Source organism: Pectinophora gossypiella, chromosome 1, assembly GCF_024362695.1.
Source record: "Pectinophora gossypiella chromosome 1, ilPecGoss1.1, whole genome shotgun sequence".
Lineage (NCBI taxonomy): Eukaryota > Metazoa > Arthropoda > Insecta > Lepidoptera > Gelechiidae > Pectinophora > Pectinophora gossypiella.
In genome coordinates this window covers 8,078,058-8,105,003 of record NC_065404.1, presented here as the reverse complement: position 1 = coordinate 8,105,003, position 26,946 = coordinate 8,078,058, and the positions used below count along the sequence as shown (strand labels likewise).

Sequence of the window (26,946 nt, the reverse complement as noted above, 5' to 3'; positions counted from 1 at the left end):
ATATATAAATAAATATATTGAAAAAAGTGTGTCAGGCAGGAGCGAAGCAAATGTAATTCCATAGTCTGTATTAAATAGGCGTGAATTTACGTATTATTACTTATAATAGTGAACATCTTATTTTTGGACAATCAAGTAATTCAGCCTACATTTTACTTACCAAATAAAGGATAGTCCCACAAAGTGACTTGACAATATCTTCAAGATCGGAAGCCTATGGCTTCGCCACTAGACCACGCTACTTGCCTACTGTTGCTTCGAAAGGCACGTTAATCCATTGACCTTGGGCTACTTTACCAAAACACCTCCAGCAAACCGCAGTGGAGCAGCGTGGTGGAGTATGCTCGGTACCCCCTTCAGTTGATTGAGGGGAGGCCTACACCCAGCAGTAAGACGTACTTATATAGGTATATATGGCTTATTTATGTTGTACAATACTGATATCAACATCGTATTTTTTTTATTTATTGGAATAGCCATTGAAACATACGCGACTCATTGGATACTGTGACATATAAATTCCTTTAAGTAATGAAGTATTGGTAACAGAGAGACGCTTATCGACTTCAGCATTTTTTATGAGCTATTAAAAAGTAATCAGGTATTTTTTTTATCTTACAGAAGGCTTTTAAAAATAGACCGAGACTGTCTCAATAGTTTCACATTATACCTGTGGATTGATGATCGTCATACGCCTATTTGGTATTCAACAAGTATTGAAGCAACAAGATGTCTATATGCTAAATTCTCAATGGTTCTTCGGAATTAAACGGCTCGTATTTCATAGAAGACTAAAAGCCTGTATAACCAGCATAGCAAATTCTTTAATTAAATATTTGGCTACACACGTAGGTAAGTTCCAGATTAGATTTTATACGCCTGGTTATTAAAAAAAAATGTCTCAAGGTAGCCATTGATCGTTTCAGGATGACGACATCAAGAGTTTTGTGGCTGTACTTGATAATTTTAAATGAAGTCTTTCTTTCACAAAATTATATGATGAATCTAAGACGTTGGGGCACCACTCGTAAGTATCAAAGACTTTACCTACACGTCTTGTTTGTTTGAAATGTGTTTTAAGGATTTTTTATAAATAATCTCGAGATTTGATGTTAAGAACTTGGACAACAGAAGCAACGTGTAGTTAGGCTACGGACCGTAATTGACCACGGACCCAATTTGGGTGCTTTACCTAGCAGTGGGGCAAGTAATGTGTTTATAAACTGTTTATTCATATAAAATTGAAATATGTTGGGATGAAATATGGATGGAATACTTAGCCTAAATTATAGTAACGTTACATAGAGAAATAGATATATGTATCTTATCATCTTTATACATGTTCTTGCTTCAAGTTTAATAAACTTACATTATAATGCAATAATAATTCACAAGTAGATATGTATCGTGGCAAAAATTAGGTTACTTACTAAGTATTGTCTTGTTTTTGTGTGTCAATATCTATTCTCTTCTAAATGAGGGCAATACGATTTTGCGGCGCGCGGCGTTAAGCCCACAATACTCGATTAAGCAAAGTAATAGGTATTATTTACATAACATTACTTACCTAGGTAGTCCGATCAATCTAGACTTTCAGAGATATATAAATTACCATCCAGCTGAAAATCCTCGAAATAGTTCAAAACATGTTTAAAAACAACATTTAAAACATGTAGGAAAAATCAAATTCGAGGTCAAAGGTCAAACGGCGACTTTCCCACAAAAGGGTAAAATTTATCGTAAAATTACCCGGTGCTTTTCATATTTTATTTAAGTAAGTAAGTACTATAACTTTTTGACTGATAGACTGAACCGAATCTAATCTGTTTGTTAACGAAAGGTTCTTTATCACAAACTTCATGCATTATTTATTAAAGCATATCGCATACCTGGTGAATATGTGTAATAATATTTTGTATAAAAATTGAAGATTAATTCTACATTATTATGTCTCATTTTCGTATGTAATGCGCGTACCTAATATTTAGATAAAATATTATTTATATTTTAGTATACTGTTAGTGTTCTGTATATGACCATACAATAATATATCCTTTATTAACACATTGAGGAGCTCGGTGGCGCAGCCGTAAACGCGCTCGGTCTGCGATTGTTGAAGTTAAGCAACTTTCGCAAAGGCCGGTCATAGGATGGGTGACCACAAAAAAAAGTTTTCCTCTCAAGCTCCTCCGTGCTTCGGAAGGCACGTTAAGCCGTTGGTCCCGGCTGCATTAGCAGTCGTTAATAACCACCAATCCGCACTGGGCCCGCATGATGGTTTAAGGCCTGATCTCCCTATCCATCCATAGGGAAGGCCCGTGCCCCAGCAATGGGGACGTTAATTGGCTGATGATGATGATGATGATGAATAACACATTAAGTTTCCCGATAAGTACTACTGAGCCTCTTCAAGGCAAGAGTGAATACGCACTTTCTAGGTAAGTATTATTTATTATTTATTTATTTATTTATTTATTTTGAGGAAGACTTACGGCCATATACATTTTCTAACATAATAACCAGACAATAACTAAAGGCTAATTACAAGTCTCCACCTAATAGCATGTCCGCATTAACGTTCGGCCACATCCATCGTCACTCAAAATAAGGAGAGATAGTGGTCATATGCTTGCCTATCTTCCATTAAAAAAATACATTAAATGCTTTATTGGTTTGTTTTAGAACTTTTCCCGCCGAGTAGAATACCGGACAACGCCCTGCGACCCGACAGGGCTGTCGTGAGGCGCAAGATAACGCTCTACCATAACTTTTTCCGCACCAAAGTGCAACCGACTGCAGCCAATATGCTGCTAATGGTAAGTATAAAACATTTGTAACTTACGCGAAGATATTTCGGCCATGCAGTTAATTCTATATCCGGCCATGTAGTTAATGCCATATGAGGCAAATCTACAATAAGTCGCGTCAAAAAAATCACGGAAATACTTATATTGCACATGAAAACCAAAACTATGTTATCTCAAAGATTTGGTGTTTTGAGTACGAAATGTTAAGCAATTTTTTCTGTACAAGCTAGAAAAACCGTAATAATTTAAATAAATTTATAATATAAATATATGTCTTTATTTAAGACTTTAAAAATAAAAAAAATACTGACAATACTATGTAAGTAACACACAATTGTAAATGATAGTTTTAATTTTAATGCATATACCTACCTACCGCCTGTTCCCTCCGGCGCTTGCGCTTTGGCGCTTGTACCGAATGCCTCAGGTTGGTGTAATCGGGCTTATAAAAGATCCTCAGGTTGGTGTTGGCGCTTCCATCTCGAGAAATGCATTTTCGGAGGTATGTGGCATAACCTGTATTGGGCTGGTTTTCCCTTCGCGGGTTGGAAGGTCAGACAGGCAGTCGTTTCTGTACCTGTCAAATATTCAGGTTGGGTAAGCGGACCCTGTGAAAAACGGGATAATGCTAGGGAGATGATAAGTATTCCCGTTGTAGTTTTAGATTATATGTGTGATATTTTTGGAGAATTTTTGTTTTGCTTTATATGTCACTATTTATTCCACTGTGTTTAATGTCTATTTAACATCAGAATATCGTGTCGTGTGTGTCGTTTAAACATCTGGCTTTGTTTTTCTTGTGCTCATGTAAATTTTCGTAGTTAGCAAACAATCAAAGGTAAACGAATACCCATCAGAAAAAATACATTTAGATAAGTATAATTTGTTTTAATGGGGCCGTTTATTTTTTAAATAAACAATCAAAGCAATAGGTTTTATTTTTAGTTTTGTATTTTTTTCAGTACTCTTATTTTAATGATTATAAATTGGGCATGGAGTGGAGGTCTACATTTTTGTAATAATATAATTAATACTTACTAAATATTTTCTATTTTAAGTCTTTCTATTAAGTTGGTCTCTTTCTATTTTATTCTATTATTTAATATTTCAATACTGTTATTTTAATTATTATAAATTGGGGGTGGAGTGGAGGCCTAAATTTTTGTAATAATATAAGAATACCACGTAATTTAAATTTTAAGTGTTCACCACATAATATATCAGAGCTAGTTTTTAAACGCCACAATAAGAACAGCAATATGCTGGCCGGATTGAATATGTTTTTTTTTATGTGACTTATTGTAGATTTCCCATAAATAGCATTAACAAATTGGTCGGACTATAAATCGGTAATGCTGAGGACTCTCACCTGGTATAAAACTTAAGCCGACAGGGCTGACGGTGTCCAGTTAATGGAATATCATATCCTACCTACTTATGTATTGCGGCTAAGGTTGCTAATTCAAATTCAAAAATATCTTTATTCAGTATGTATCATATACACACATTTACACTACACACTTTGAATCGTCAATTTACATAACGAACGTCTCTCACAACCTTACAGCAGAGAAAACATAGTTGGGTCGTTCTTCTTTTTTATCGACAATGATCTGTCCTTCGTTCTGCTTCTGATAAGTTATGTTTTAGAATTTTGTTTCATGTTTCCATTGTCCAAAAATATAGTTATCTTATTATACTCAAAGTACAAGCAAACTACTAATCGGTTCCTCAATTAGTCCTTAAAGAAGCTTGGTTGTTTTTCACAAAATTCTGTGACAGAGTGGTAAATTAAAATGCTGTCTCCGATGAAAAGGACCACTCTGTCACAATATTTTTTGGAATGTGTCTACAAAGAAAAGTATGTTACCAAGATAAAGAGAACCTCTAAATGGTCCTCTACAGATACATCTTTATATGATGTTTTAAAATATTTAATGCCGTTATAATTTTAAAGATGTTAAATCCGATAAATTGAGAAAATGTCTTTTTATTGTCGATAAAAAAGAAGAACGACCCAGTTGCAATAAAAACCTTGGGTAATGGTCATTAGGCGATTCTTACACGGCACGGATTTTGTAGCGGTGCACTTACGAGTAAGGTGGCACACGGTAGGAATTAGCTTTTTGTATGGAGTGACCAGGATGTGCCGACGCCGAAGTATGAACACTCCGGGGGGGTTGTAATGGCGGTCTTGACCCCTAATTCACTACGGAGATGGAGATTCGCTGTCTGCGACCTGGGGACACCCCCCCCCCCCCCCGGACATAAAAGCTCGATGGACTCCTACGCCGAAGTAACCTATACCTAGTAAGTTACAAATGTTAAACCACTGGTTGATCAATTGCAGTCGTGGCACCCAGCCGCGGCGCACCAGGCACAACGGTATGCAGAGAAGTGCCGATTCTTAGAACACAACAATCCTCAAGAAAACCAGGTTTACCCTCTCGGGACTTGCGGGCAGAATCTCTTCGTGGCTGCGCAAAAGACGCCATGGTAAGTTAAAACATAATCTTTCGAGAATTTTAAAGTCATTATCATCTCCGCTTACCTAACTAGAAAATTTGTAGCTTTAGAGGTAAAATAAGTAAAATAATTCGACAATTATTTACACCATTTCATAGTATTAATGTAAGTACATAATACATAAACAGGCTACATCCCATTGCTAGGCAAAGGCCGCCCCTCAATCAGCCGAAAGGGTCACATGAAGCTTATCTACTAGGTACGTCTACACCACGCTGCTCCACTGCGCGTTGGTGGAATAAAATAAACAATGCAATAAAAGTTTACGCGGTTATTATCATAATTAAAACACATAATAACGGGTTCTTACCGCGTTTAAAGTAGAAATATGAGACTCCCGATATTTCGACATTCAGTCATCCAGTCATCCTGTGATCATGGCACTTGCAACAGTGTCGAAATATCGGGAGTCTCATATTCCTACTTTAAACGCGGTAAGAACCCATTATTATGTGTTTTAATAATGCAATAAAAAACATATTTAATAATTACTGCGTAATTCTAATCATTTTATATAATAAATAAAATAATAAGTAGTAGGTGAAGTTGTATGTCGGAAACTTGTATTAATAAGCAAGGGCAAGGCGTCGTTATACTTCGTAGGATGCGCTGAACAGGAATTGTCCCAGTGGAGGCCAGAGAAGATGACTCTGTCCCCCTGGGGCCGGGTTAATGGTCTTGTATAAAACCTAAGCCAAAGGCAAGGTTATTAAGTTAGGTATTAACTTATATTATGTTAGGTAACCATATCAAAAAGCGATAAAGGCGAATCTAAATTCAGTGGCGAATTGTGCATCAAGGTTAGACACTTCAGACAGTGCTCATGAATGAATGATAAATCACCTACATTGGTATCTACAGGGCCGGATGTAGACAACTGCTTAGGGGCCCCCGCAGCTAGGATCCACACGATCAGTAAAACAAACTGTATCTTCGAATGAATGTGAAGATCTTCAATGATATATTATTATATTTGCATGTCTTATTTATTTGGCTACTTCAACATAATGGCATTATTAATTGGGATCACAATACAACACAAAATATTCTTTATTGCAATCAATGTAAATAATTTAAACACCTGATAACTGATAACAAACAATTTGAACAATTTATAATCTAGTATAAACATTTGATTATTTTTTTCTTATAATCTTCGCTTCGCATCAAATTCGTATTGTTACCTTCTGTGGTCCTTCCGGTCGGGTAGGTCCCAATATCAAATTGTAGTGGCCCTATTATAATGTATTTACTGGTATTTGTTGTTTTTGTGGCCCCGGTTTTAACGACCTCTGTGATCAGTGGTTGAGCGTTGAGCTCATGATCCGAAGGTCCGGGTTCGAATCCCTGTGGGAGCACAGTCACAAAATCACTTTGCGATCCCTAGTTTGGTTAGGACATTACAGGCTGACCACCTGATTGTCCGAAATACGCCACGTTAAGCCGTTGGTTCCGGTTACTACTTACTGATGTATGTAGTCGTTACATGAGCCATGTCAGGGGCCTTTGTCGGTTCAGTAATAACCCTGACACCAGGGTTGATGAGGTTGGTATTCCACCTAACACGATATGAAGACCCGATTGTCCGAAAGTAAGATGATCCGTGCTTCGGAAGGCACTTTAAGCCGTTGGTCCTGGTTACCATACTAAATGTAAGTAGTCGTTAGATGAGCCACGTCAGGGGTATATGGTGGGAAAATAATAACCCTGACACCAGGGTTGCTATGGTTGGTCATCTACCTTACAATGGCTTGAGGATAGAAGCTTAGGGGCACCGAAATGGTTCTCCGGCCCTGAGTCTTTGTTCATTTTTTGTTGCGATTTGCTTCGTTTCCTCGTCTCACATACGAATCTGCAACACGTCACGATTTTGACCGTTTACTACAGCTTATAATAGTAATTTCGTGTACACTTAATTATAGATTTCACAGCTAATCATTCACATAAGTACATTGTTTGTTATCGTTTAAAAACCAGTTTTGAGGCTTAGCAGATGGTACGCGGAAATCAATGCGATAATTACAGGTACTTTAAATAGAAAATTGCTCGATTTAGCGTGAGATTACAGATGTCTGTGCAAATAGACACATCTAAAGATTAGGTCTTGATTGATAATGGATTAGATTAGATCTCACGGAGCAGGACTTGAGCAATTATTTATATTATCAGAGAACAACTACACCGTAATTTACTTATCACTTAAAAAACAAGCTATTGTAATAAATTGCGCAAATCGGATAATAAATATTTATAATGCCATTAGAATAGGCTACTTGACAACCTATTCAAATGAGATACTTTATACTAAACGTCAAAACAAAAGTTTTCTTTGGAGTTAGTAAGGAAATATTGTCCTGTGACGTCATCAATAAAAGCGGTCAAACGTCATACTCTAAATAAAATTTGAAAATAAGTCGAAAAGTAAAATGAGATTTTTGGTCATCTTAGACTGGCTTCTATTTCTAGATTAGCATTTTATACTTAATATAATATTACTTCTCATAGAATGAAAAAAAATACTATTACTTATTTTGAAATAATACCAAGGTATAATAGTTATTAAATCATAGTACCTCGACATTTCGGCGTTAGTGCAATAAATAATCCATGCATAAATTATTATTTAAAACATATTTATATTATTTACTTAGGTATATTATTTATTATTGAAATTAAAAATAGTTTAGTTTATTTACGATTGCAGTAGGTAAGGTAGGTCTTTATAGTATTCACACAACATAAACTATTAATTAATTAAAGTATATTTTTTTATTAATTTAAGTCTTAGCTTGTAGCCCATACATCCACGTACTATTATTACGTGATATTATTACTGTTCCCCCCATTATTTGAAGGAGCCCAGTAGCGCCCAGTAGTAGTAGAACATAATTATGCTGTAAGTACTACTAATAAATATATAAGTACTTAAATATATTAAATATTCGTTTTCCACCCGTAAGTACATCTTAACTTCAGTTAACGCACGCCACATAATTTTCATCCCCCGTTCTTCCCCTTCAGGGGTATTTTCCGCGATAAAGTTCCAATCCTAAGGTATTCTCTCGGTTGCAAACTATCTCCGTATCTACCAAATATGTAAATCATTTCGGAAGTTTAAGCGTAAAAAGATAATAGACAGACAAAGTTACCTTCGCATTTATAATGTTTATAACTGTATTTTTAAACATCACTTTTTGCCCTTAATTCCAGGTTCTTCGCAGTAAAGAGCTGGTTCATGGAGTACCAAAACTTCACTTATGGTGTTCCGATTCACAACTTCCACGAGGTCGGCCACTATACACAGGTGGTGTGGGCTACCAGCCATAAAGTGGGATGTGGGATTGCCCACTGCCTCGGCGGCCCCTGGGGGCAGTTCTACAACTACGTCTGCCATTATTGTCCTGCGTAAGTTTGTTATTTATTTAATGCATGCATCTCACTATCTAGTGACATGTATTTGTTTTTAAGGGTGTTGGGACCATAGTCCTGCGACATTAGATGGCGTAAGTGTAGCCATGACATTCGGTGATCAAAATTATTATTTTTGTCATAGATAAACTAAACTAAATGAGCTCTACACCTTTTTGCCACTACTTGAAGGTCTCGAGAACCTACAAACAATAAAACATATTATAAATCCGTCCTATTTTCTTCAGGTTTACTCTGAGTCCGAAGTTATTTTCAACTTCCCACTTATTAAATGTATTTTTTTTATTTATTATTAAAAACTACATAAGTATAAAAAAAGTTTTGTAAAGGTTTATTTGTAAAAAAGAGGACGTAATTTCAAACCTAATAAAAAAAAACTATGACAAAAATAATAATTTCGATCACCGCTACACCGCTATAAGTACTTATCTATTGTTGCTGAGCACGGGTCCTAACACCCTTAATATTAATTTAAGTAAGTAGTAAAATTCCAAGTGAATTCCACACAAGAATTTTCCATCGTCATACCGCTTTGGATTGTGGTCAAACGTGATCAACGCGTTCAAAACCAATTTTTATTCGCATTCATCAATAGACGAGTGGTCGTTTAGTTACATAATTTTGACCTCGTTCGTACTTCGAAGCCCATAAAGCTGATCCAGGCCATTGACACGATGCTACACATCAGGCCAAGGTCAATGTCGGTGAGCACCCTGGCAACCTAGACTGTCGCGATAAGAAAAGTTTACCATCCCGAACATGTCGTACATACTTTTAACCATATAACGTCGCCTTATATTGAAAACAAAAAAAAAGTTTTTTTTTACCAGGATTGGAATTAATTGAAAGAATATCGAGGTTTTGTATTAGAAAAATACATCCGAATATGATTTTTCAAAAAGACGTTTACTTGGTTTTCACTATAACGCGACGATAAGCAATTCGTGTCGGTGGTGCCGAACTAGATGCGTCTAAATACCGCTAAGAAATAAGTGCGAGCCCGCGCGGACTATCCGTCTCGCTTACGCAATAAGGCTGCATACGATAAGAGTGCAATTTTTGTACGGAGTGTCCAGTATGTCCGTTAACGTAATCTATGAGCAATCAAGGCAGAGTGAACAGGCATTTGCTGGGTAGGAAACAAAGTTCCTTAAGTCATGATGATGAAGAAGGCCTCACGTCACTGACAATCAGGTGAGGCTGCGGGCAAGTTGCGAACCCAACGTAAAATAATAAAAAAGTCAAGTCCTGTTTTAACGTGATTTGTTTGCTGTATTGGAGTCCTAACGTATTAATAAAGTTCGCTGAGCACTTTTTTCTGAAAAATTTTTGAACAATGACCGATGTTGTAATCACAATATCTCTAATAATAATAATACATACAGGGTGTTAGTGACATCGTAACGAAAAAAAAAATGGAACGCCTATTTTATTGTACTAAAAACGATGGTGGGTGTTTTTCTTGTCGCAAATGTTTAATTAAGATTTTCAATTTTTACTGTGCCGCAATGTAAGTCGAACAACGCGCCACACAGACGCTAAACTTACGCGCGGCTACGTTACGCGTGTGAGATACGATGTTGATATCTAGGTAGGAGTTTTCATTCTCTTGTATTTAGATGCTTAGTAGTGGTTCAACGTTTAAAAATGTTGTTTGTTGAAGTAGAACACCTACTGCCACGATTTTTCACGCACGGTACCTACCTACCAGTTATTAAAACGTTCCTAACTTATTAACAATAAAAACCCTACTCTTGCCTTACCTTAATTGTTATTCCTTCGGATGAAGTACCTAGGTAGGTACCCTAGAACATGTCACGTCACGTAGGTATGCAACATCGCGTTTCCTCCGCGGTAGGTAGGTATCACACGCACTCACAAACACAACACCTTGCTCTTTAATAAACATCAACAATCTTCCATACTTTTGCGCAGTAAATGGTCTATGATCTATCATCATAGTCGACACTACTCATTTACAGAATGAAACAAACACTCACAAACACGAAAAAAATATCCTCGAAAAACATCACGCGATTCGGGTCAAGCTTAGTATTCGACTGAGCGGAAGCGCGCGGCGGCGTTAGCGCAAAGCATCAAAGGCGCCGACTAAGGGCGCCGACGACGCACCGGCCGCGGCCGCGTCGAGCCGACGACTAGAGAGAGAGAGAGAAGTATGTTTATGGTGCAAGTGACAGAGAAAGAAATAGTATCTGTTCGTATGCCTACTTTATTGGCGAGCGTTGCCCTTGACCCGTGCGCCGGCTATTCACCTGCGCATAGCTGAAGTTGTAGATACGTTATTATTATTATTGATGACATTGATAAAATTTAATAATTAGTAATTTTTATTTGTTTATTTTAAATGTGCGTTCTATGCAGCTTAAAACACAATATGGGACTGAAAAAAATCTATTATTTTTATGAATTTGGCGACAGGAAACTTCACTTGATACCTATCAACTCAAAGAAATACCTAGTATCTGTTCGTAATGCCTACTTTATTGGCGCGCGTTGCCCTTGATCCGTGAGGCTATTCACGTCCGAGTATCCATCAAGACAGATCAAACAAGCCCTAACTCGGAGGTCTTGCGTCCCAGGATCCTTTAATTATGTCTTAGAACCTTCTTGGCCTATGTGGTCCAGTGGTTGAGCGATGGGATGCGGAGGGTCCGGGTTCGTATTCCGGTGGGGACATATCACAAAAATCTGTTTATAAGGCCTTTGGTTGGGACGTTACAGGCTGATCACCTGATTGTCCGAAAGTAAAATGATCCGTGCTTCGGAAGGTACGTTAAGTCGTTGCTCCCGTCTACTAGGTACTTATGTAAGCACGTAGCCGTTACATGAATATTGTACACAGAACAGGATAGGTTTAATTAGTTCTTTACTGATGATTTAACAATGAGATTTAAAACTACGAATAACTTAGTACTTAGTACCTCGGTACGGTACCAACATGTAACAAGAAAAATAAGATCACTCCACTCGGACAATTTTTTTCTTTGAACATGCCGACATTGCCTACGCGGCGGAGTTGCCGAACTATCGATAGGTAGATTATCAATTGTTGAACTTGAAAATTGTCTAAACTATCGAAAGTAGTGATAGTACATTTAGATCGATACTAGCGATAGTACCGATAGGTCTTGCTTTGTAACAATAATGGGTATTGATCTAAAAGATTTATTTATTTATTTATTTTCGATTTTTGTGTAGCGAGGTTTTGCGTAGGTACTTACATACTAAGTTGGTGGATGGTTGACATAGTAGGTAACTAATTACCTAATCTGTGGTGGTTGTGTTAGTTGGTTGTTAGTTATTCTAATGACAACAAAGAATACAATTATTTACTGTTTCAACTGTTTTAGGTAGATAATGGCCCTGATTCCTATGAGTAAATGAATGAATAACCCGGTCGAATCAAAAAGGTATCTCGCTGGTAACTTAATTCTGTCGGTTGTTTTAGATTTCTGCTTAAAATTGACGTGTATTCCATAAATTTTATGCCTGTTGATTATCCGTCCATTTAAGAATAAGAATAAAATAAATTTATAATTTACGATAGACAGAGAAAGAAATAGGATCGGTTCGTAGTGCCTACTTTGTAGGCCGCGCCGCCGCCGCGCCGCCGCCGCGCCGCCGCCGCGCCGCCGGCGTGCGGCGCGGGGCGCGCGGAGCGGGGCGTGCGGAGCGGGGCGCGCGGCTCGGTGCGTGTGGCCGTTGACCCGTTCGAGCAGCTGTTGTCTCCATTACATCGAAAATTTTCGATAATTTGTCATTATTGTTTTTTTTATTGAAATTTGGGTTCTATGCAGCTAAAAGCACAATATGGAATTGAAAATAATTAAAAACAAAACTCAAAATTTCATGAATTTTGCGACGGAAAATTCCACTAGATATTAACTCAGAATCATGGTCTGAATCATCCCTTTCAGTATTCGTTACGATGTCACTAACACCCGGTATATATTTTATGAGTCATTCAGATGTATACTGGCCGTATATTAATGTATATATGTTTTTATGCATTTTGCAACATACACATTTTTACGGGTTTTATTGACATTTATTACGGGTGTTAAAAGCTCCACTTAAATAAACTTCCGTAAAAAAGTCAGTAAGTTCCCTTTCTTAAGTTTTATTGAAATTTATTTTAAGTATATATCTTTTTATAATTGTGATTGGATGAGTAAATAACTACTTTAAAAAATATTTAATATTTTAAGTGTTTTTTTACTTTGTTTTATAAATATTTTTTACGGCAGGATATAAAATAATATTTAATAGAAAGAGCTGTGTTATTTAAAAAAATAAGTGATAATAACAATATTTTAATTTAGTTAAGTAATAAAATACACTTGATAGGCGACAATTCGCGGAGTAGATCGATTTCTATGCATACTTACTTGTTTTCGGTTCTTGTTCTACTTGTAATGTGTCGTCACAAACTAATGAATAAATATTCTCTCTCTCTCTCTCTAATTTATTTTATAAAATACTTTCCATGTTTTTCAGTAGTGTTCGAACTTGGCAATACACTACCGTGCTATAATAAAAATAAACTCCATTATAATAATTTAAGTTATTGAAGATTTATGATGTTCATCTATTTTTTTTTATATTTTGCTAATGTGATAGTATCTAATCAATCAACGAGTGAAGACGTAACTAATTGATGCACGTGTTCTTATTGTAAACTTTGTTAAGGTTCCGTAGCAAATAAGGAATAAGTACTTCTAAATCGTCTAACCATGGCATCATAATCACGAGTCCAAAGGGGTTAAAATGGCCACATCAAAGCAATTCATCTATGAAAGCAATATTGCAATTTGACAATTGCGCATATAAAAGTAAGTGCGCAATGCAAACAAATGTCGAATAGCAATATTGCTTTCTTAGATGAATCGCTTCGATGTGGGTATTTTAACCCCCCTGTGCTTTGTATCGTGGTTTTGCGGTTTCTGTCCCCCTTGTACTGTAATGTTCAAGGCTAAATTGAGTAGGCTTGAACCAGTTAAGCGTGTTCCACCTTTACTGATATGCACATACCATCGTGGTTGATATTGTGATCAAATACAAATTTGTTTTAAAAACAAATAAGAATAACATATTTTTATTGTTAAAAAGCGAAATTGAAAACGTTTTACAACTCTCAGCGTTTAAGTCATTCTGCGAGGGCTATTCTAAAGTTACCAGTTCTTTATTTTATTTTTTGTTATGACTTGTCTATAGATATAGTTGTGGAAGAATTGCTACTGAACCCAAAACTTATGGTATAATATATGGCTCTCATTTGCTCGGTTTTTTTCTTAGAATATTGGGAGCCGTTGCTGTTGTGGTTAAAGTGGTTTTGTCCAGAAGACAGTTTTCCTATCTGGTCATGTGAAGCTTTTTTGTCGACATGTTCACAAGTTATTATAATTTAATAAATTACTTACGTCTTATAATTTCTGGTTGCCTCTCGGATGGTCAGACTGCTTGTCGAGAGGAACGAGTTTTAGAATACTGAAGAATTAATTCGTAAAACAAATAAGGAAATTAGGTAGTCAAATGGCACACACCAATGTATCGCGGGCTTTCCAGTGGGACTGGCATATTATCATATGTATACTTAGGTTAAACATTTTTATGGCATGTACTTAGTCCAATAGGTACTTAAAGTTACCTAGCAACACTTAACCTCCTAAGACCGAATGTTCTTTATAAATCCAAACCCCATTGTTTAACTATTGTGTCTGGAAATCTTGGTCTTAAGAGGTTAAAGTTAGCTAGTAACTTTAAATGTTGTGTGATGAAGTTTTACGGTGGCCTTGGTCCTGGGAATTCTTAAAAAAATTGGAAACCTTCCACTAAGGATAAGAAGAAGTACTGCAAATCTGCAATAAGTTTTACCTAAAAATAAAGGCGCTCCCTACACAACAGAGACGGTACCGCGAGCGTTGTGTGTGGACTTGGCAGTGGGAGTTTATATATACACGTGTTTCCAAACTCTACATTGGTACCTCTTTTTTTTGACGTGACTTATTGTTGATATGCCGGTCAAATGGAAAGCGCTGAGAGCTCTCACCCGGTACAAATTCCGCACCCCACTTTCCACTTCCCAGGCTCCTTGTGCATCAAGCATTACTGTTTTAATTTAATTGTTTTGATAACACCTTATTCCAGGGGCAACGTCCAACCACGAATGGAATTTCCCTACAAGCCCGGGAGGCCGTGCGCTGACTGTCCAGACCACTGCATCGGTGGAGCGTTGTGCACCAACCCCTGTTCCGAAGTTGACATCTACTCCAACTGCGGGCAACTATCGCAGATGCCCGGAGTATGTGGGATGGGATTCTGCAACGCCACATGCACTTGTGGACGGAGTCGCGTCCACAAGAATTACCCTTGGGCGTAAATATCTATTAAATTATAGTAGTGTAATAGGTAGTTAGACAATTAATATATACATTATACCTAATACATATTGTTCGGTTGTCCTGGGGGGTTAAAATGGCCACATCGAAGCAATTCATCTAAGAAAGCAATATTGCTATTTGACATTTGTTTGCATTGCGCACTTACTTTTACATGCGCGAATGCCAAATTGCAATATTGCTTTTTAAGATGAATTGCTTCGATGTGGCCTTTTTAACCCCCCTGTACATTGCTATTCATTGTAATCATGCTACATTTAATTGAGGCGATGAGGTGATATGTGTGCGGTTGAGTTATTTAAAAAGTCAGTATTCACGAGTGCGTCGTGTTAAAAAACACAGATTTCGCACGTATAAATAATATATGAATAGCAAGGATTGTAGATTTGACGTCATTCAATACAATTCTACATAAACACAACAATACAATGCGCGACCATTTAGTCATTTGAATTTAAGCCTCGAATGACAAACATCTTGTAAATTAAAATTAAGTTATAAAAACACACCTAATTTCTTATTTGTATACTTACCTAAGTTTTGTTGTAATTAGTGTAACTGTAATCAATAATATCTTCATCAATCAATAAAATAAATACATTCTGTAATTAATTAATAATTATAAATTCATAAATGATAATAAAAACGAAAGTAAATAGTCATAAGTAATATTATACGTTTGTGTTATCAATGCATAATTGTTCCTTTGCATTGTCACTTCATGAAATTAGAAGATTACATGAGGGAAAATCTGTACAGCGCCATCTATAATTGTTTTTGGGTAACGTAGCCTGGAAAGTCCGTCTTTGGAAAACGAGATGTGAAAGTAACAAAACTTAAACTTACAATGATGATTTTTAGTTACCGAAAATTACCTGCTATGTTTAGTAAAATATGCCAACGGAAGTATTATAGAAGATAATTATTCGAAATTCACAGGCAAACACTTTTATTGTGTTTAATGGTTTAGATAATGATAACGTATAACTTAGGTACTTACATAAATAAACTTACGAACGAAATTCCTATCGGGGTTCTATTTTTATTTATTTAAAAGTTAGTTTTTATGTAGTAGTAGTATGTAGTTAGTTTTTGTGTAAAAGTTACTTAACTAACTAGCGCACTTTCAGCAACTAACTTGCGAACTTTCAGCGCTTATCGCTATCAACTGAATAGTGTCGATTGATTCTTTCAAATATACCCTCTCAGACGACGCCCTAGGCCGAGGTTCGCGCCGATCTGAGCCTGTTGCATTTGCCTTTATCTGGCCAAGTAATTAATGCCATTTGAGGGAAACCTACAATAAACGTAAAAAATACTCGCGCACTTCCTATCGATGTAGACAGCGTCACCATTTGTCAGAAGACTAGTTACAGTTACTTTTGATATTTTTTCCTTAAGATTATTCATTGCAGACATACCTAGTGGCAGGTTATCAATAACATCATCGGACGTAATAAATAATACGTCCATCATATTTGACATGACGTGACCGCAGTTGACCTTTCTCTACGACGGGTAAAAAGCATGGAACCTTCTACTTACGTATTTCTCTTAGTCATAAACAAATGTGGTAATAAGTACTACTGCTCTCAGTTGGGGAGGTGCTCATCGTAATCAAACTTCAGCAGTTATCTTGATTAATCTTATATTTTGTAAATCAATGTTAACTCATGAGCCATGTCAGGGGCCTCACAACCCACACGATAAGAAGACAAATGTTAACTGTCCAACTATTCGTCACAGAATACCGCAACCTACCAAAATTGCAGCCTAACTATAGTGCGACATTATGCCGCTGCTTTTATCTGCCAATGCTGGCCATCGGCTCTCTTGTTTTGTAGTTTGGGCATAGATTAAGGAATAGGATACCATAGAGTATAAGTGAAAATACTTACAATCTACTTACTTATACCATCAGGATATAAATCCAAACCAAAACTAGTTCTAATCAAATAAGCGAAACGTAAACTTGTTATGTCAACCAATTTACCTAATTCTTTTTATTATGCGAAATGTCTCATTAATTTTAAAGTAGAAAAAAGACATGAATCGTCCGTTCGCCTCATCAAAGGAAGTTCACTATTAATAGGGTCATAATTATTATTGCGAAAGATTAAGTGTATCATACAGTTGGCAGCATCGGGGCAGAATACGCATGGAAAAAACTCGTCCAAATTCTATTTATGACTAACTTTCTGCCCGCGACTTTGTCTCATAGAGTCTCTCGAAAATACCTACCCAAATCCTCTATCATTAAGTTTTTTACCTCTTCTATCGTGTGGGTTGTGAAGTGAATTACCAACCTCATCAACCCCAGGGTTATTAAAAGCTTCTGACAAGGCTCATGTCACGATTACTCACTTACATCACTTATATCATCAATAAGTAGTAACCGGGACCAAGGCCTTAACGTGCTTTCCGAAGCACGGATCATCTTACTTTCGGACACTCAGGTGATAAGCCTGTAATATCTTAACCAAATTAGGAAGCATAAAGTGATTTTTGTGATATGTCCCCACCGGGATTCAAACACTGGACCACAGAGGCCGTTGATTTTTTACATAAAATTACTTAATAAAATAATTCGCTTAGGGAATTATCTGACGGGCGCTAATCACACACGGCGGATTTTGTCGCGGTTTTGTTTATTTTTAGTGCTCACTAAAAACGTCTTACATCGTTGTACGTCTTTTTAAAACCTTTGCGCTTTCATGCTTCTAAACTCAATGGTTTTATGCGTTGATCGATCTATCAGTCAATCAAACATACAGTTTCTTATTTTATATTATACAGACGGACGTTCATCAAAACCGGCTATGGTTATAGTTGTCAACGACTTTTTAAGCGCGCGATTTGATTAGATCGATGCAAAATGTGAGAGAAGATAGTATAATGTGTCATTTAAGTCCCATTTGTCACAGCGGATTGAAGAGCCAAGGGACGTGATTATATTATAGGTACTTATACTCTGTGGGTTTAGTTCAGTGACTTGTCGTGGTAAATATTGGCAATATGACTCAGTGTAGTGTTCTGTTCCCGGCATTTCGTGTGGTGTACTCAAAAATGTTGCTCGTGCTTTGTGCCCTGATAATCCCTGTGGAATCTTACTTTCATATAGGTAAGTCTTTTTTATTTTAATATTATAATCGAAATTCAAACATTTGTTATTTATATATTTTTTATAATCATATAATATAATATATACGAGGGTAATTTACCAGTAATATAAAAAATGTTGCAAAAAGATTTTAAAATTAACACATAAGCGGTCGTTGCTTAATTTTAGTTTTAAAAAAGTTTAAAATAGAATACGGATATGGCGATGAAATAGCACTCGCGTTGATGTCTTTTATATGAAAATCGTGGTTTTACGAGTGAAGTTTACAAATTGTGTAAGATCATTTTGTTTATTTATTTTTTATCATGAGTATAAAAGGCAGTTTATCTTCTGTATGTTCGTACTAATCTCTAGAACTACGGAATTAATTTGCATGTAGATTTTCTGTTATGGTCAGCCGTACTTACCCAGTCCAAATAGAGTCGCTAGTATTATATATTATGATACGAGTATAGGCTTAACCGATCACTACCCATTTAATAACTAAAAAAATCTAATTAAGTTTTTGATTACTTGTGGCTCTAGCCACCCCATTGTGGAATACGGGCGTGAGTTTTTTATGTATTTATCTTTAGCAACTAATACCATAAGCGACTGCTACTACTTATCTATTTTATCTACATGCCACCGAGGTGTGCTTCCGTGGTGTTGTGGTTAGAGCGTTGGGCTCACGATCTGGAGTACCAGGTTCGATTTCCGATTTCGACACAGCCGAAATCTTTTTGTGAGTTCATTTGGACATTGCAAACTGAATTATCTGATTGTCCGAAATAGTCACATGTTTCCATTAAATTAGTGCATCGAAAGGCACGTTAAGCTGTTGGTTGCTACTCGCCCAAACACCTCTACCAACCTACACTGGAGCAGTGTAGTGTATGCTATATACCCCCTCCACTTTGTCGAGGGGAGGCCTTGCCCAGCAGTGGGACGATTATAAACTGTTTATGTTATGTATCTATTTTATATTAATGACTAATTGTTAATGACTAATTGCGTCGGACGACGCTCAGTGGGTAGGCCCGCTACAAGGTGGACCGACGATCTGGTGAAGGTCGCGGGAAGCCGCTGGATGCGGGCAGCGCAGGACCGATCGTCGTGGAGATCCTTGGGGGAGGCCTATGCCCAGCAGTGGGCGTCATACGGCTGATGATGATGACTAATTGTTATGCTGCCTGAATCTCACGATGTAAGGGACATGTTGTTTATAAATAATTGAAACTCTGTTTTCATCGGATTTTTCCAGTGTTGTTTTTGACACAATAATAGATACCTAAACAGCCTATCTTACGGGTATATAGCATACTTGACTAGGCTTTTACCATGCGGTTTGATGGAGAACAATAACAATACTCACATTTACAAAAAAAAATATGCATGCTGTCGGAAGACGACTTACAGTCGTATTGGCTTCCTGTGACAGGTTTAATTCTTATACTTTCCAAGTGAGGTCAACGTCCGACCTCAGCAACCGTTGTGTCAGGTTTATTATTGAACCGCTAAAGCCTCTTGTCATGGCTAATATAAGTAAATAGTGCCGACCCTAGAGCTGGCAGTTATTTGGCCCAAAGGGTCAGTTTGGCGGTGCAGAGACGCCACGTGGCCAGTATTCTGGGGACTTTGCCTCGATGTGGCGAGCTGGAGGACATTTTTTATTTATAGCTTTTTATTCTTAATTTAAAATTTGTTTATAATAATGTGTGTGTTGTTACAATTGTAGTTGAATGGAATGTATTTGTTTATGTATTTTTAATTTATTTAAGATTAAATTATTAACAACTTAACGTGGCTAACAAATCGCAGTAATTTTACCTTCAGATACTTACCTAAATAGGTGACTTAGTCTGTGATGGACCAAGCTAACGAATAGATAACAGTCTCACAAAGTTACTTTCGATGTGGTGCCCTCTGGGGGTGGGATCCACCCGGCCAAATCGTAAGATTCTTTTGAAAGTTTGTGAAACTAAAATAATTATATTTCTAATGCCCCGTAATGTTCCAACGATAAGTAATACCTGTTTTCTTTTTTAATTCAATCAATGCGTCTTATCTGTTGTCATGGTGTGTATGTGTATCTAAAACAAACAAATGCGTAATTTCGGTAAAGTATTTTCCTATGTTTACCTACCTAATTCGATTCGATCGACAAAAATGTTTCCTAACGCGCCATTTATCGTCAACAAAAAATATTTGCGACGCCACCGCAATTACGTATAGTGTCACTTTCAACGTAGGTTCAACCAAATATCTTTTTATAAAATAAATATTTTTAGAAACAATCACTTATTTTTACTTTTATTTACCTGTTATTGTCGTCGAAAGTTAATACTACACAGGTCACTGACTTGTTGAAGTATTTATTTAAGTATCTACTTAACGACTTTTTTACAATGTTTTGCAGGGTCCTGGTCACCGAACGCAATTGGCTTCCAAACATACAGGGATGACTCATATCGCAATCGAGATAGCGATCTTTATCCTTTGTACAATGTTGCTCTGCAGAGAAAAATAGTAGAGTACCACAACTATTTCAGAATGCAAGTCCGTCCTTCTGCTTCGAATATGCTGCTAATGGTGAATATATGTCCTATATTTAAATAACTCCCTTCTTTATTCTGTGAGTGTCCTTGATTAAAACTTACACTTAACTTTTTTTTTTGAGGTACTGAAAATCTTAAGGTATTATGTGCTCATTTTTCTACTTATTAATTAAAGGTGGCGTGGAAGAAATTGCTACCTTAGCTATAACGCCGCCTTTTGTGCTACTTACTTGTATGTGTTCAATAAATAGTTTTTGTCTAGCGGAGTATAGAGAAAACATAAAATTCAGATTTTTATCTTCATAGACAATAGGTATTCCATCCTGGGGTATCGATACCCTCAGTCACATGTGTCTGCAATTTCATTACGGGCTATCATCAATTAGGCATTACGGGCTTGTATCTGTTACTTAGTTTATCTTCAAAACTTCGCAAAGAAAGTTAAAAGTGAAAATTTTCACCTCGGGATAAAATACCTAAATTAAGACCTCAGGTCAATGTTTTATTTTTTATGCCTTTGTTTATCTTAAAACTCATGAAGGAAGTGCAGATTGCTTGTATGTTCATAACATTTTACATTTTGACCACCCTAAACCCACGCAGATGCATTTAAGCACTGCAATTGAGACCAAAAATAATGTTATCGAAATAATAAAGACATTAGGATGGAATTGTGCACGAATTGTGAGTTCAAACTCGTGCGCTTTATGGGTACATTGACACTTCGATTTCTTTATCAACAACCTCACACATCCATGAACATTTAGGTTGTTTTATGATTAATGTCGTTGAACACAAGCTTTTGTTGCTTCATAACACTATTAAGTAGTTTCTTTTTAATAAATAGGTCCGTCTTAATTCGCACGGTTGCAATTTTTCCGTGATTTTACAAAAAATCTTTCTCGAGTCGTTCTCAAGTAATGTTCCATCTTACATGTGACAGGAGATGTTTATTTATAGGTAGAGGTAGTGTTTAGAAGTTACTATCCGTTACCTAGATGGCGTAAGCATCTAAGCATAGCGGATTCAGTGTAAAACGTAAATAAATTAGCCTTTTCTCATATAATTATTTCTGTTGTCTTTGATTACTTGTGGCTCTGCCCACCCCACTAGGGATTACGGGCGTGAGTTTATGTATGTATGTATTATTTCTGAGGTTTCATTTTATTTGTGTCACAAGAGGTAAAAATAATAATGTATTTTCTTTAAATTATTGATTAAATATACATCCCCATACAAAAATATATATACTGTATTTTATGTAAATAATCCTTTACAAATATTTTTTTATATGAAGTTTATAATATTAATAATAAGTAATAAAAAGAAAATTTAAATAGGAAGTTGTCAATAGCTTCAGACCCAGTATAAATCTCAAGACAATAGGAAGGGTTTATAATATTTTGTATTGTTTGTAGGTTCTCTAGACTTTCAGGTAGTGGCAAAAACGTATAGAGCTCATTTAGCTTAGTTTATATTTAACATAACACAACAAATACTTTATTGCACAAATAGGAAAAGAGAAACAGAATGAATACAATTGGCGGCCTTATTTAGTTAATATTTCGATCAGCGAATGGTATGGCTACACTTACGTCATCTATTGTCGCCAAAAATTATATAGCGAGGGTCCCAACACCCTCAAATGCGAATTACTTGTCGTTGTTTAGCTTTTATTTCTCCAAGAATTCATGTTTCCAAAGTTTTATGGGAGGGCACTGGGAAACTGTCACGTAATTATATATGTCTTTTAAAAGCCTCTTTAAATCTTGTTAAAATATGGCACTCCTTTTTTGGACATAAGGAGATAAGTTTTCGACTTCGCGCAAAAATATCATGTGATATTTGATGATTTTAGTTGTAAGCTGTGTATACATTTTAAAATGGTAATAAATTTCGTATTACAGGTTGGAATCCCTTAATAGGGTAGTTTATCTTATCTTTAAAGTATGATTTAAGTAACATTAGTAGTACTTATAGGATGTTTCCAAGGAGGATATTTCCAAGGAGGATATTTTTTTTTGTCCTGAGTTAGATTCTCGATCAGATCGTATCCAAATTACCATGTTCGCCCACAAGAACAAGAAAATAGGTGGACGTAGGCTATTTATTTTAAGTAAGTATGTATTAAAAAAAAGTTTTCATCTCGAACTCCTCCATGCTTTGGAAGGCACGTTAAGCCGTTGGTCCCGGCTTCATTAGCAGTCGTTAATAACCATCAATCCGCACTGGGCCCGCGTGATGGTTTAAGGCCCGATCTCCCTATCCATCCATAGGGAAGGACCGTGCCCCAGCAGTGGGGACGTTAATGGGCTGATGATGATGACAAAGTACCTATGTATTATTTTCTGCACAGCACTGGAATGCAGAGGCAGCACAACAAGCCCAAAAGTACGCCGACGTTTGCAGATTCGTCGAACACAACAGTTGGAAGGACAGAATCGTCAGAAACTTCTACTCTTGTGGTCAAAACCTATTCGGCTCCCGGGAAAAAACAGACTGGTATGTATAATCCCCTTACGGGATGAATTTCCAAAAACGTATGATTTTGACGTAGTTTATAGCATAGCTGTTATATTTTACTTTAAAGAAAATGTTAACTTTCTAATCACAGCGCAAATATGCCAGTCAGTTAGTTTCTCCGTTTGTAAAGGTATTATTTGGATTGTAATTCTCAGGCCTGTTGTCTTAAACGTTGTATCGGGTGAGAGCCTTCAGCGCTCCCCATTTGTCTGGCCAAGTAGTTAATGCCACCCGCGGCAAACCTACAACAAGTCACGTCAAAAAAAAAGGATTGTAATTATATCTGTCTACAGATAACAACAGATAATATAGCATAATTTTGGTCGTACTTTGAGATTTTATGATTATAATTCAATCTGGAAACGATTTTCTGGTGTGACAGAAGTACAAACATTTCAAGTGGCAGGTGACTCATAGATCAAGCCAGTTCAAATCCACATTAAAGTAAACTTAAGTTCGCATGTTTGCTTATAGTATTTAGCGTTACTTTATTTGCATACTATATGGTGTTGTCTCTATGCATGCGTGCGTAGTTTACTGTACCATAAACAGCCTATACTATACGTCCCACTGCTGGGCACAGGCCTCCCCTCAATTAACCGGAGGGGGTATGCTCCATATAGCATACTCCATCATGCTGCTCAACTACTACTAGATTACTGTACTGTCAAATAATTATGGACAAGTGATTAGGGATTTTGCTTAATCACATAATTATACTTATATACTAATACATGTGAGAAATAAATATGGACAGAAATAGATCTACTAATAAATTAGTAGATTATAATAGTTAAACATATCTATATTTATATGTTAGCTATATGGTAATAGGTCAACGATAGGATTTACATACTTAATTGCTTTTATTTTAAACCGAGTAAAAAACGTATATCTACACTAATTTATTTTTTGTTAGGGTCGCTGACTAGTTTTATTATCTTCTAACGATAGCACTTAGTTTTATGAAAACTTTGAAGAATGTTTCAGACCATGATTCTTGATATCAAGTGGAATTTTCGTCGCAAAAGACAGGAAAAACCACTTGATATCAACTCAGAATCATGGTCTGAGTCATCCCCCTCGTATTCGTTAAGGTGTCACTAACACCCTGAATAGCACTTAAGACTTTATTTCGCAGCGAGCGAAAGTAATTCGTAATCAGTGCTTATACCTATGTCTGTTTCAAATGATTTATGACGTCTCGAATTTATGCGCATGATACATTAATATATACCGTTGTTTAAATAGGTACACGGCCATTGAAAGCTGGTACAGTGAGTACGTGAACTACACGTACGGCAGCCACAAGAACGTGTTTGAAGATATCGGTCATTACACCCAGATGATGTGGGCCACCAGCCATCAGGTCGGCTGCGGAGTGGCCTTCTGCAAGGGCGGACGCTGGGGCCAGTTCTACAACTTCGTCTGCCATTACTGTCCTTCGTAAGTTTTTATATTGTTTGGAAACTGTTTCCCGGTGCCGGTTCGAACTCCGGTACATGACTTGCACCAATGAGTTATTCATTTATCTTCAGTGCAATTTTCACTAACACAGTCGGTACAGTTCATCGCCTAACATGTTGGTCGAACAGAAAGCTCGGTGAGGCGTGAGCCTTAGTACATCTTGCGATGGATATCTCTGACTACCCCAATTTGGATATAGTCGTGAGCTTATGTTGTATTATGGAAACTGTTGTCGTAATTTAACGACCTCTTAGTGCGAAAGCAACACACTTTGTAGATATTATCTGTAAAAAACTTATCATTTCGATTATAATTAAAACACATAATAACGGGTTCTTTCCGCGTTTAAATGGGGATATGAGACTCCCCATGTCCCCATGAGTCATCCCGTGATCATGGCACTTGCAACAGTGTCGAAATATCGGGATTCTCATATCTATTTATTTATTTATTTATTTATTTAAACGCGGTAAGAACCCGTTGTTATGTGTTTTAATTATGATAATAACCGCGTAAACTTAAAACAATGCATTTCGATTATGTTGTGAAAGTCAACAGGTATCATGGACTCTATCTAGATATGAGCTACAGACTGGCATGATAAAGGTTCAGACAGATATGATCTTACCTATCTTTCGACTTTTCGATGCTTACCTAAGTCTTCAATATCAAGTGTGGCTATAAGAATTTTTTTTACTTGTGGCTCTGCCAGCCCCAATACGGATTGCAAGTTCGAGGTTTATCTGACATCTCTCCTTTTATACCTTTTTAATGTGTTGTCTCTTTTTGCCTTCCTTATCTGACTCTTTCTAGCCTTGAGTTTTATAGTTTCCTGTTTTCGAGTTATCTGTTCTATTTTGTTTTCGGCTCTTAATTTTATAGTTAATAGTTTAATTCTTATGTCAAGTTATTAAGTAAGTAAGTAGGTTTTATATAAAATATTACTTTCATTTTCATACATCATGCGTGGGTTACAATTAAAAGAAAATCTTAGAATGGCCCATGATGCTTATGGTCCCGGGGTGGAAAACGCCACATTGAAGCAATTCATCTAAAACGCAATAAGTATTGCAATTTGATTTGCATTTGCGTCTAAAAAGTAAGTGCGCAATGTCAGCAGATATCAAATGCGGCCTTTTGAACCCCTTTTGACATATCGCTGAGTCTACAAGATAAATTGTCACATTCTATTTGACATAATAACAGCCAATTTATAGGAAATGGGCTGGTAAACCTTTCCTTATACAGTTAGTCATCAATCTTAGAACGTTAGTAACAAGAATAGCAGCAAATTGACATCACACTCAAAAATATATTAACTTCTTCAGTTGGTAAAATAGTTACACTTTGTATAGGTTTCTTTGTCGAACGTCTCCTCTACCTAAAACTACTTCAGCTCACATCCTGTATACCCGAGGAAAAGTACCTGAGAGAAAAACCTCGGCACATGGCTCTCTCTCTCTCTCTTTATTTAAGAGCTGCGCTCTTGTCGGTAAAGTAACCGTCTCCATTTTCATTACTTCATAGATAGAGCGTGTAGAACGGTGGTTGCCCCAATCGACTTCCGTTAACATGGCTGACATTCTTAAAAAAAACGAAACAAAAATATCTAGTTATATCTAGTATCTTATGACTCTATACACCATCTCCAACAGTGATTACGAGCGTGAGCGTTTATGTGTGCAACTAGAAGTCGTTTCTTGATAACTTCTAGCTACCCCGATTGAATTACAAATAATATCTTCCTTAAAATTACATTTTCTTTTCCCAGAGGCAACTACGGTATGAAGTATCCATACAAGATAGGGCGACCATGTGGCGACTGTCCTTACAACTGCGTGTATGGGAAACTGTGTACCAACTCCTGTCCCAGTCTAGATGCCTTAGGAAACTGTGAAGAATTACTGGTGGAACCAGATATCTGCTATACGGGAGACTGCAATGCGACTTGTTGGTGTAGAGACAAAATTCACAAGAACTATCCTTGGGTATAGCTATAGAAATAAGAATAAAGCTGAATGCATACAAAGGGTGCAACGGACGCGATTCACTCTGAGACTTTTTAGAGTTTGTATGTATCCATCCATACAGAAATCTTCCATACACACTTCCGCTCT

The 26,946-nt window shown here is 36.7% G+C and overlaps 2 protein-coding genes across 2 annotated transcripts; both read left to right on the top strand.

Annotated features, from left to right (window-relative positions):
- Window positions 1-999: 999 nt before the first annotated feature.
- Window positions 1,000-20,862, top strand: LOC126367127 (serotriflin-like). The gene is made up of 7 exons (XM_050010543.1): window positions 1,000-1,027; window positions 2,433-2,438; window positions 2,683-2,816; window positions 5,158-5,303; window positions 8,544-8,738; window positions 14,931-15,158; window positions 20,701-20,862. The coding sequence occupies exons 1-7, from the start codon at window positions 1,000-1,002 to the stop codon at window positions 20,744-20,746; spliced, it is 783 nt and encodes a 260-aa protein (XP_049866500.1). The 3' UTR covers window positions 20,747-20,862.
- Window positions 20,863-22,722: 1,860 nt separating this feature from the next.
- LOC126367117 (cysteine-rich secretory protein 2-like) lies at window positions 22,723-26,823 on the top strand. The gene is made up of 4 exons (XM_050010531.1): window positions 22,723-22,746; window positions 23,196-23,341; window positions 24,614-24,808; window positions 26,601-26,823. Exons 1-4 carry the CDS (start codon window positions 22,723-22,725, stop codon window positions 26,821-26,823), a joined length of 588 nt encoding a protein of 195 aa, XP_049866488.1.
- Window positions 26,824-26,946: the final 123 nt, after the last annotated feature.

Bases quoted from the DNA above. Each gene is read 5' to 3' on its own strand.
- LOC126367117 (XM_050010531.1), top strand. From the start codon at position 22,723: ATGGTAATAAATTTCGTATTACAG. The intron at 22,747-23,195 runs GTTGGAATCCCT...TTTTCTGCACAG, and splicing joins TAATAAATTTCGTATTACAG to CACTGGAATGCAGAGGCAGC. The intron at 23,342-24,613 runs GTATGTATAATC...TTGTTTAAATAG, and splicing joins TCCCGGGAAAAAACAGACTG to GTACACGGCCATTGAAAGCT.
- LOC126367127 (XM_050010543.1), top strand. From the start codon at position 1,000: ATGAATCTAAGACGTTGGGGCACCACTC. The intron at 5,304-8,543 runs GTAAGTTAAAAC...CCTTAATTCCAG, and splicing joins GCTGCGCAAAAGACGCCATG to GTTCTTCGCAGTAAAGAGCT. The intron at 15,159-20,700 runs GTAAATATCTAT...AATGTTTTGCAG, and splicing joins CACAAGAATTACCCTTGGGC to GGTCCTGGTCACCGAACGCA.